The sequence below is a fragment of the Primulina eburnea genome, chromosome 8 (genome assembly GCF_022965805.1).
Source record: "Primulina eburnea isolate SZY01 chromosome 8, ASM2296580v1, whole genome shotgun sequence".
Classification (NCBI taxonomy): Eukaryota; Viridiplantae; Streptophyta; class Magnoliopsida; order Lamiales; family Gesneriaceae; genus Primulina; species Primulina eburnea.
Window position 1 is genome coordinate 42,604,196 of NC_133108.1, and position 11,982 is coordinate 42,616,177.

The 11,982-nt window shown below is 29.7% G+C and overlaps 1 protein-coding gene across 1 annotated transcript; it reads left to right on the forward strand.

The window, feature by feature from the left end:
• Positions 1 to 3,585: 3,585 nt before the first annotated feature.
• On the forward strand, positions 3,586 to 8,620 carry LOC140838036 (MLO-like protein 3). Its single transcript, XM_073204121.1, has 15 exons — positions 3,586 to 3,903; positions 3,999 to 4,056; positions 4,159 to 4,433; positions 4,954 to 5,070; positions 5,524 to 5,584; positions 5,789 to 5,877; positions 6,099 to 6,173; positions 6,266 to 6,354; positions 6,520 to 6,569; positions 6,669 to 6,709; positions 6,980 to 7,153; positions 7,313 to 7,348; positions 7,736 to 7,803; positions 7,931 to 7,991; positions 8,093 to 8,620. The coding sequence occupies exons 1-15, from the start codon at positions 3,763 to 3,765 to the stop codon at positions 8,399 to 8,401; spliced, it is 1,644 nt and encodes a 547-aa protein (XP_073060222.1). The 5' UTR covers positions 3,586 to 3,762; the 3' UTR covers positions 8,402 to 8,620.
• Positions 8,621 to 11,982: the final 3,362 nt, after the last annotated feature.

Here is an 11,982-nt window from a genome sequence, read left to right on the forward strand (position 1 = left end):
TTAACACTGAAATATCGCCTATGGTGTGTGTCCATATATATATATATAATATCCGAAATTTGTGAAACTAATTGCGTGTCCATACACCTCCGTGGATACAACAGACACAAGTGCCGTTTTTCCTCGCTGAAAAAATACATAGAGTTCAGAAAATTAGTACAATTTTTTTTTTCTTCAAGACTTGTCTTCTATATTTAAGGCTTTATGATTTTGGTTTTTATATCATCAAAATTGGATCTAAGTACTGTATTTTCAATTTTTTTACAATTTCGTGTTTCTAATTTTTTTCGTGCTAACACTCCAATAGAAAAATGACCGAAAGTATCAAACAAATGAATAAAATAGAATATATATAATGGAATAAACTTAAAATTTATCTATTTAAATGATCACATCGCATAGAGAAGCATATGTACCAAAATTACAATTTTTTATTTGGGAAAACTGTTATTTTAGTTATGTATATTTGTCTCTTTGTGATTTTGATCATCTATTTGTCAAATTTTTTACCTGTTATCTTTGCTATTTTTACATTTTAGTCCTTACACTCCCATAAAAAAGAACAAATTCCCAAAAAATTAAAAGATGCACTATTAAAACTGAAATTAGATTAAATAACATAAATAGCCCAATCGCAAAAAAAAAAAAAAAAACAAACAAACAAACAAACATGTAAGACCAAAATTCTAGTTTCTCTTTTTTTCCCCCCCAATAAATATATCCCTTTTAGGTAATCATAAAAAAAAAAAAAAAAATTAGTCAGTTGAAATTTACAAGACGATGAGTAGAAAATATCTATCAAACAAAAGAACCACACCAAACAACCCAAAAAATTATCCAAAATTTAGTTTGCTCAATTTGTTCCTTAAAAAAAAAAGAAAAGAAAACTAGAGTATCAAACACGACCAATGTCGTCTTTCAAAATTAATATCCAATTCATCAAATAAGTTCATTAAAACCATAGAATTCAATCAAAATGATCGTTAATTAAAATTTACTGAACTTTCACAAATAAATAAAATCTATATATTATTTTTCTTGTATATATCTTTCAAAGTTTCCTTAAACGTTGGTCTCGCTTCTAGGTCCGATCCCCTAGATTGATGAACTTATACATCATTTGTACAAAAATATCCACTATTATTAACTACGCATTAATTCATTCCTTCAAATGTTAATCAATCATTTTCCTCCACCAATATTAATTGACTTAAGATTGCAATTAAAGCTACTTTTAAAACCTTAAATACCATTTTTCGAATCCAAAACGATTATAGTTAATAAATAATTATACATTAATTCATGTAAAAAATTATAATTTTAATAAAATATCGTTAACATAATTAAGTAATGTAGTACAGGTTTTTTTTTTCATAATTTAAATTATTTAACTATTTTAATAGTGAATTGAAATAAATGAAAATTGTAATAAAAATGGAATTTTAGGATTATTGAATTATATAAGGCTATAATGTGAAATATTTAAAAAATAAGACTATTTTTAAAAGTAGTCATTTGAAGTGGGCTAGAATAATTAATTTCTATTATAATTATGAGAAGGAGTGTTACTTAAGCTAAAATTATTATTAATGATAGTAACTTTAATTTATATTCATTAAATACACAAGATTAGTCTTCGACGTGATTTTTTTTTAAAAAAAAAAAATCACGTGTCAATCACTAGAATCACACTTTATATATAACTCACGCTTTAAAGTAATATTAAATTTAAATCAAGTGACCGATAATTAGGATTTTGATTAGGGATGACAACGGATTTAAGTTGGAGCAAGTTTGGACAAACAAGGATCCACGCCGCCTTCCTTTAGACCACTTCGCCCCGTGAACTCGATGGGTCCAATCTAGGTTCGGGTCCGAGCGGGTTTGATCAAACTTGGGACCCGCTTGTAGACTCGATAGCCTGATGAAACCGGTTTAAGACGGGATTAGGTTTAGTCTCAACCAATTGGCATCCCTAATTTTGATTTTCCTTGTCAATATTTTTCGGATGAGCTTGTAATTGCACATCTTTTTTTCCAATATAATTTATTTGGCTGACGTGACTTGCAGGATATCACATTAGCCTCGTAATTTGCACATCGAAAAATAATGATGGTGAGTTTAATCTTCACAAAAAAAATATTAAATTTTAATCCCGCTCCAATTGTGCATTTTTTATGACCCTAAAAACAAGCTTTCTAAAAAAAATACCTTAAACAACAACATTCTTTACAATTAATTAATAATTATTACGAACGTTATTATTATGACGATAAATGTTCTTTAAGCTACAAAAAAATATTAATGATATACTTCACTATGATTGAAATCTATTTTGTGAAAAAAAAAATTGAAATCTATATAATACAAAAAATCAATCTCCAACTTTTTAGTTTTAAAATTTTCGATTGCTATAAAAGAAGATGTGTGTTAATCACTAGAATCATATTTAAAAAAAAAAAAACACACACACACACACACTTGCTAGAATCATAATATTGATAAGATACGTTCTCTAATATCTATTCTTAAAATAATAATTAAATTGTATTTTCCCCCTCACTTTTTAAGATATTTTAAGATTTAGTTGTCTGAAGAAATTGTATAAAGTCCGTACGTAGCCAGAAAAATGTTTTCTTTGCTAATTTGATCTCTCATCTGCTCTCTTTTACTTTTAGCCAAAATACTTAACTTTGGTTAAAAAAAATTATCATCTAAACAGTTTTATTATTCAGTATTAATTTCTACTGAAATTCCATAGCTAATTGTGTTTCGCCATCTTAGCTGTGTTAATGCTGAAAATATCTTTGTTGAACTTCAAATATCAATGATGATCTTGACAATTTTCTGTTTTGTTATCCTCTTTATTTTTAGAATTTTTAATCTGAATTAAAATCCTCGGTGATCTTATTAGGTCTCTTGATTTTTGTTGAAAGTACAAAGATTAAACTTAGATTTGGAGGGAAATTTGCTTTCGAAAAAAACTTAAATAATATATGTATCATAACACATTTACTCAATACTTTTATACTGAGAATTGCAATAATTATCTTAGTTGAGTGTGCAATCAAATATTGATATTTGGGTTGATGTACAGTTTCAAAGATCTGAGTCGCATATTCATCACAAACTATAGTTTTTCATTAAACAACAAATGTTTGATCTTATGAATTGTCATGTGATTAATATCACATATTCGATTTTGAAGTAGGGTTAATACCAACAAGTTAACAACATATATAAATCAATATGATATAAATTGAAATATCTTTGATTTAATTTTTAACATAAATTTTATTAAAAAAATTAAAACATATGCTAATTTCAATAGTTTGGGTATATATGTACCCGAATTGAATAAGTTTCTATCATAATATGCTTAGTTTGGAATATGAACATCATATTTTGTAAAATGCAAAGATAAGAGAAATACAACGAATACTGGAGTTTAAATAATATTTACTCTAGTGTAAGTAAATTAAATTAAAAGTTGTTTTTATTAAAAACTATTTTTTATATATAATATTAAAAAGAAAATTAACCCAGTCAAAGTGTGGATACGACCGTCACTAGAGCAACCAACATATTTGAGACTTGTTAGTATTCAACAATTGCATTTTCTCCCATCCATGTGGACTGATGAACAAGACATGAGTTGAATCTTTCCTCGTATTCTTCCCAACTTAATTTCAGTAAATTTATTCATCTTTCCCTCCATGATACTGTGACCTCACCCGCCGGAGAAAGAACATTCAGTTGATCATGGCGGGGGGAGAAGAAGGCGGCGGCATCGGCATCAACCGCTCACTGGAAGAAACCCCCAGCTGGGCTCTTGCCACTGTCTGCTTTGTGTTCATCTTCCTCGGATTATGTGTCGAATACTTGATCCATCTTGCGAGCCATGTAAGCACTCAAAAGTCAAATCCATCACCAATCCTCGAAAACAAACGCTCATTTTCTTAAATTGGAAATTTTAACTCGTGATTTTGTTTATACAGTGGCTGAAGAAACACAAGAAGGCTTCCCTGTATGAAGCAACAGAGAAGCTGAAATCAGGTTCAAGACATTCAAAATCCCATCATTTTGTTCCAAATCTCTTGCTTTACTTTTGCGCAATTATTGTTTGACTGACTTCATTTTTTTCTGGGTTTTGTGTAGTTTTGATGCTTTTGGGATTCATGTCACTGCTACTAACAGTGACTCAGAGATTTATTTCAAAGATTTGCATATCCAACAAGGAAGCAGATTTCATGCTGCCATGCCGGAGACGCTCCGGGACCAAAACCACTAAAAGTCTCGAGCATTTTTGGGCAACACTGAATAATAACCGTGATGCAAGACCAGAAACATACGGGGACAGATTCACGTTTCGTGACGCAAGAGGATTGAAGGAGGAGAATTCTTACAATTCTCTAGATCATTGTAGCTCCCAGGTAATAATTATTACACGCATTTCACCTGCAGTAATTACAATTTCTTTTTTTTTTTTAACTTTCCTTTAATTATAGAAAAATGTTACAAATATAAAATATATGTGTGCCTAAAACTGTAAAACAGGGGTGAACGAGGGTTTGTTCGTAATTTCGATAAAGTGACAGGAAATTATTACGCCCACTTTGATGGCGGAAATTATGCCCACTTTGAAGGCGGAAAACATTTTTTTTTATTTCATATAGATGGTATTTGATGAATATAGGTATTTTTTTTAAGATTTACGTCTGCACCATGTTATCGTCACATGTAAAAAAATATCATAATTTTCAAAAAATATTAAAGACAACGGATTTAATAAAAATTCGACGACATAAGATTCAAATTGCAAAAATACATACAATATTTCAAATCTTATGTGATTTATAAAAGCAATATTGTATTATTATTCAATTGAAAATGATATATTTGTTGAATACGCGACAAAATAAAAATGAATAAATATGATACATCAATTGACAGGGAATGACTGCACTGATATCAGAAGGGGGAATTAATCAGTTGAATATTTTCATCTTCGTCATAGCTGCGATGCAGATAGTCTACAGCATAACCACAATGGCACTGGGAAGGGCCAAGGTATTATTTTATATTATATTATATATTAAACTCCTTTAAAAAAAAAACTATATGTATATATTTCAGAGTTTTTGTTGACTAGTCGTAAAATTATGAAAATTGCATCAATATCTTCTGTATAAATCTAAAAACGAAAAAAAATCTCATGTAAATAAATAATAAGCATTCAAAACCATGAATTTATAAAAGTTAAATATAAAAAAATTTCGTAAGTGGGATAGCTACGTTTGAATTTTTTAAAAGTATCAAATTATTTTATAAAATTGAAATCTGAAAAATATGTCACTGTCGCTGTCACATTTGATGGCTGACCAATTGATGTCACTGTTCCAATGGTTTGAAATAGTCAACAAATAATCCAATTTATATTGGTGTAGCACTGATATTATATATTGTATTGTATATTGATTTTATGGGATGATTCTTTCAAGTTTCATGTTACTCCATTCACAGATGAAGCGATGGAAAGCCTGGGAGAAAGAAACCCAAACCGTAGAATACATGGCAGCCAACGGTACTTACCTCACTGTATTAGGCTTAATTATTTGTAATTTTATTTTATTTTAAAAAAAACAGTTTTATATTTTGACAAAACACATGTTTTTTTATAGTATAAGAAATATATTTTGATAAAAGTCTTTTCCAAAAATATTACGAAATTTCTGGATTGAAATTGAAAATGACATATATGTATGTATGTATGTATGTATACGTATAGATCCTGAAAGATTCAGATACGCAAGACAAACAACATTTGGGCGACGACATGTGACCTCTTATGGATCAAATTCTGCTCTATTGTGGATTGTAAGTTTAACATTTTTTTTATACTTATTATTATGTAATAAATGTATTTATTTTATCTTTTAATGTTGACAATAAGTAATCGAATCGATCTGCTACGGGGATAGTTTCAAAATGACTTAATTCTAGAGTTATTTCGATCGATACATGACCTTACATAATGCAATAATAAGTATCCAGAAATTAAAAAATAAAATAAAACTACTTGGATTAATTTGGTGCAGAAATGTTTTCTTCGGCAATTCTTTCGTTCCGTGGCGAAAATCGACTACTTAACTCTGCGTCATGGATTTATTTCGGTTAGTACGTATGATCATAATTCTTTAAATAGAAATTTATTAATCTCGAACTTATTCAGAAAGAAGGGATTTATTTGTGTTTTTGTTTGTAGGCTCATTTATCTACAAATAATTCATTTAATTTCCAGAAGTACATACAAAGATCTTTGGAAGACGATTTCAAAGCTGTCGTTGGCATTAGGTATATCCTGCTGGACAAATCAGATAATATTTTTGTATATTGCACATATAGAAACTAATTAATTTATATGTGCATGCACGACGCGGTTCGTCACGTCGTGTAATCGTTTTCATTTTCTTCATGGGTGGTTATAACGATTCCATCGGTTGTGAACTAATTGTACAGCCCCGTCATGTGGTTCGTAGTCGTTATCTTCTTGCTCGTTGATGTCCATGGTATGATTTATGCAAACCTCCGATTAAATTTTTCTTATTTAATTACTTTATCAAATTAGTTTCTCTGTGCTATTTTTGTTAATAGTTATCTTCTGACAGGTTGGAATGCCTATCTGTGGGTCTCATTTCTCCCTCTGATCGTAAGTAGTACAGTTTGACCTAATTACATTTTGTTCCTTTTCATTTGCATATTTAGTATGTCAGAAATTGTAGCTGTGTCTGAAACATATCCACACTCTTAATGAAAATCGGATTAAATGTGCCAAAACAAATTAAACACCAAATTTTTGTTCTAACTTATATATATAAGACGGCTTTTTTTTTTATAATATATTTTTCCCATTTTAGAAAAGTGTACATGTTCTGACAAAAATCTACTAATATGGAACATTATTTATTTATTTTTCCAGATAGTTCTAGTAATTGGAACTAAACTGGAAGTGATAGTGGCAAGAATGGCAATGCAACTGACAAATCAAAACAGAGTGATCAAAGGGTCTCCATTGGTGCAACCCAACAACAATCTCTTCTGGTTCAATCGCCCGCAGCTTGTCTTAACTCTGCTTCATTTCATCCTATTTATGGTAATATATATATATATATATATATATATATATATATATATATATATATATATATATATATATATATATATTACTTGACGAAGATCTGATAAAATTTAACACAAAATTTCAAATAACTGATTTTCGATTGGTGGATTTTTTATTTTTTATTTTTTACAGAATGCGTTCGAGTTTTCGTTCTTCATATGGGTTACGGTACGTGCTTTCTCTAACATACAACTGACTGTTTCTAATATGCGTTCGATTTATTTATTAATCTATTTCTGTAATAGGAAATCTCCAAAATCTTATGAGTTAGTCTAGATAGAATTTTGTTCCTCAAATCAGTTAAATTTTGGTCTCGATGGAATAACTTGGTTTAATAATGTACTAACATGTCCGGTGTCGTATGTACTTCGTTGAAATGCCATTTCCTATATATTTTATTATACTTACACATTATATACTCACAAAAAACATGATCTAATACCCATAAATTTTCGATTCGCATAGCTGGTTTCGCCTCTGCGAGACGATACATTAGTAGAACGGAAATGGCATTTGAGATCTCTTTAATTATGACGTTTTGATGTTTACATGCAGTGGCAGTTTGGGATCAAATCTTGCTACCATGAGAATGTAGAAGTGATCGTTATCAGGGTGGTGTTGGCGTAAGTTTTGGATAAGATTATTAATTAAACATATTCAGTTTTACAAAGTGTCATTTTTTATGTAAATATGAATTATCAAAAAATTAAGGAAGATGAACTAAGTTTAGGGTTTATATATTTCATGCAGGATAATGGTTCAAATCCTTTGCAGCTACATAACTCTACCCCTTTACGCCCTCGTCACTCAGGTTCTAATTCACAAAATCTTCATTCTTGTTTCCTTCCAGAGGTTTAGCGATTCTTGATATATCTCTTAAAAAAATTATGTATGTTATCCTCATATAAACAGATGGGGTCTCAATTCAAGAGTGCAATACTGGAAGAACACACTATACACAAAATCAAGCAATGGCATGAAGATGTAAAGCACAAGAGGAAAAAAGAACCACACTCACCGGAACCGACCGTGCATGGCCACGGAGAGACGGTTTCACTCGATGAGGGGTCATCCCACAGACATGTCCCCACCGTTCCTCCCAATGATGTTCATGGCGATGAGATAACTGAAGTTGTTGATGATCACCAACACACGCCGCAAGGTATTCAAAGTCAGCCGATTAGCAAAAATGAACTTCATATTGTTTATCAAAGTATTTGAATTCTTCTTCCGATCCATATATATATATATATATGTATATACGTGTATGTACAGGGACTTAGTTTAGGGCAGTGACGGGGACAGAAGTCTTGGTAAAGTGAGCGTGATTAAAGCTCGACGATTAATCTATTGGTGGAGAGATATATTTTATACATATAATTTACAAAAATATAAAAACCTAAGATCGAACAAGTACTCTACGAACCCTTTTGGCCCCGCCCACCGGGTTTGAAAGCTCAGTACAATTACATTGTTACAACTTACAACCTCATTTTATACATAGATTATGCATCATGTTATTTCACAAAATCTCGCGGCTCGGGAGTATTCTTTCTTTTTCTTTTTATTATTATCGACGTTCACGCGTAACCCTAAAAATATCTTTCGATTTGACGTGGGTCGATATCTCTATTATAAAAGGAAATCAAACAATTGGGTCGGTCTTCGGGTGAATGTGATAGACTAGTCTTTTAGGCGATGGCTGGTTCGTGCCGAATATCACTTGATCGTTAGCGTGGTTGTCTGCTCATGGACATCACAAATGTGGTCTTAGAAAATTTAATGGAAAAAAGAAAACCCTATCATATTATTTATATTTTGTTTGAAATTCCCAATTTGTTAACAATTCACATTTTTTTAGTCAAATTGAATTGGTACCATTATGTTAACAGTTGCCAAGATTTAAATTATCAATCTTATTATATTTCAAACATAGTGTCTCGTGTTGGGCCGACAGGTCTCGAAACTCTTCCTTTCCTTTCCTTTCCTTTCCTTATCACATAATAATACAGTTATGTGATAACATTAATTTAAATAATGAGCATCAATCATTATTTTTTAATTATTATTTTAACAATGATAATAACAACAATATTTTTGGCAAAAACTTGTGTGAGACGGTTTCACAGGTCGTATTCGTGAGACGGATCTCTTATTTTGGTTATCCATGAAAAAATATTATTTTTTATGCTAAGAGTATTACTTTTTATTATGAATATGGGTAGGGTTGACTCGTCTCACATATTAAGATCCGTGAGACGGTCTCACGTGAGACCCACTCATATTTTTTTAGCAAACTATTATTTGAAATTTTAATTAAAAATATTTCATTATTAAAAATAATTCCATTTCGTTCATTTTGGTACCAATCATTGAAAAGGAACATAATAATCATTCTATTTCCATCTACATTTCATTTCAAAATTAGTTCATTTATATCTTATTTCATTCATTTATACCAATCACGCCTTAAGAGCAACTCCAACGCTGCGCCATTTTGGCGCAGCTTTCAATGCTCCAATGCCCCTCTCCTGCGCCAAATTTGTTTGGCGCAGGGGCCAATTTGGCGTAGGGGTTATTTTTATTTTTAATATGTATATATTATAACTATTTGTATTAAAAATTGTAAATATTATAAAATAATAGTATAATATTTATTTTAATATTAATCCTAAAAAATTTAAAAAATATAATTGTTGATTTTTTAAATATTTATTTATGTTAATTATTAATATTTAAAAACTAATTTGATTTAAAAATATAATTGTTGATTATAAAAATATTTCTAGTTTTCTATTTTATTTTTGACATTTTTAACTCTCGTAAATATATAATTAATAAAATATCAGAAAAACAACAACAAAATTTTGAAATTAAAATTACAATACCCAATTGAAATACAAATACAAAGATAATACATAATTGGAATACAAATTCGAAGATAATACATAATTGAAAATTACAAAGATAACAATGCGAATAAAAACCTAAAAATGAAGCATTTGTATTAATTCGTATTATAAATATTAGAGTTAATATATATATGAATCAAATAATAAACTTAACTATTAATAAAAATAAAATTATAATTATAATACTAATATTAACATTATAATTATATGGTTAAATTTATAAATAAATAGTAAACAAAAAGAATATTCTAGGAATATTTTTTAGTGTAAGATTTGAAGTAAATGAGTTGGAGATAAATGTTATATTTGATGCATAAATTGCACTATTTTGGTGCAGAAACTGCATCAAAATAAATTTATGGGTTAGAGATGGCCTTAATGATTTACTAAACAAACATGTCAATTCTTGTTACTGGTTTCCATATTATTAATCTATTAAACTCCCAATAATCCAAAGACAAAAGGGGATTCATGATTATGATCTTGACAAGGAAACATGCTTTGTTAGAATGAGGACTAAGCATGGGACAAGGACTTGACTCATATTATCAAATTTGTCATTCAAAGTGGGAGGCCCACAAGCAATAAATTATTTTTCAGCCCAATAAATTGACAGGCCAACTCAATTGCCTTCTATCAGAGGTAGACATCATTTAAAAGTAAAAGGCCCACTTCTCGACATGTCGGCCCATTGTTTGTGACAGCAGACCACTAAACTTCATTTGAACAAGACATTTTTGTGGCGTCTATATATCCAATAGAATGAAAGGGAAATGGAAAAGAAGTTGAACCACCATGTTTTTTTTTCTTCCTTTCATTTTATTAGTAAGTTTATCGAATAGCATCGGAAACCCTAAAATTTGTACTAAATCAGTGAAATCTAGACCGATGAAACCTAGTTATACCGGGTGCAAAATGTTTTCCCTAAATTTTTTGATAAATTTGTAAGACGATGTATTCGTAAATATTTCATATAGTTCTTATCATATTTTTTTATATTATTTTACTTCATTTTACATTTAAAAAACAATGCAATATAAATGTAAAAACTATCAAGTTGATTCCGATCCATCCCGACGTGAATCAACTTTTAATAGGACGATGCATGTATATATATATATATATATATATATATATATATATATATATATATATATATATATATATATAGTGAATCTCATGTGAGACTGTCTCACGGATCATAATCTGTGAGACGGATCAACCCTACCCATATTCATAATAAAAAGTAATACTCTTAGCATAAAAAGTAATATTTTTCATGGGTGACTCAAATAAGAGATCCGTCTCACAAATAAGATTTAAATCTAATACCTCATGGATCTCGGGATCTCACTCTTACCACTAGGTGAATTGATCATTGGCTCAAGACCGAGCTTTTTTTATTGATCTAACATGATCCCCAAAAAAAATTGAGAAAATTTGCAAAATAACCTAGGTCAACATTTGATTGAGGTTATTTTCTTAAATAAATAGTTATTTAAAATTAAAAAAAAAACAAAATACACTAAATTGGGGAATTAGAAAGGCAAAATTGGCATGGATTATGGCCCACCCGATCCGTTTATGCCACTAGAATACAGAGAGATCTAATGTGGAGCAATTAGGAGAAGTCATATCATTCAAATAAAAATAATAATATTTCAGTAAAATATTCTAACTTGTATTATTGTGGAGAATGTTATTTGCATACAATAGACGAATAGTTCTATTTTAAAAGGCAATAACTTCCTTCGACTAGTTATCGATCTATTTACATGCACATGAAAAATCTGATTTTTGGTCATGCATAACATCAGAAATTGGAACTTAATCTAATAAGGCTATGGCTATACATTTCAGGGATATATCTTTGTTGTGAAAAATAGGAAT

Coding starts and splice junctions, on each gene's coding strand:
- LOC140838036 (XM_073204121.1), top strand. CDS start 3,763: ATGGCGGGGGGAGAAGAAGGCGGCGGCATCGGCATCAACCGCTCACTG. Junction 6,174..6,265: donor TGCGTCATGGATTTATTTCG/GTTAGTACGTAT, acceptor TTTTGTTTGTAG/GCTCATTTATCTACAAATAA. Junction 7,804..7,930: donor GTTATCAGGGTGGTGTTGGC/GTAAGTTTTGGA, acceptor TATTTCATGCAG/GATAATGGTTCAAATCCTTT.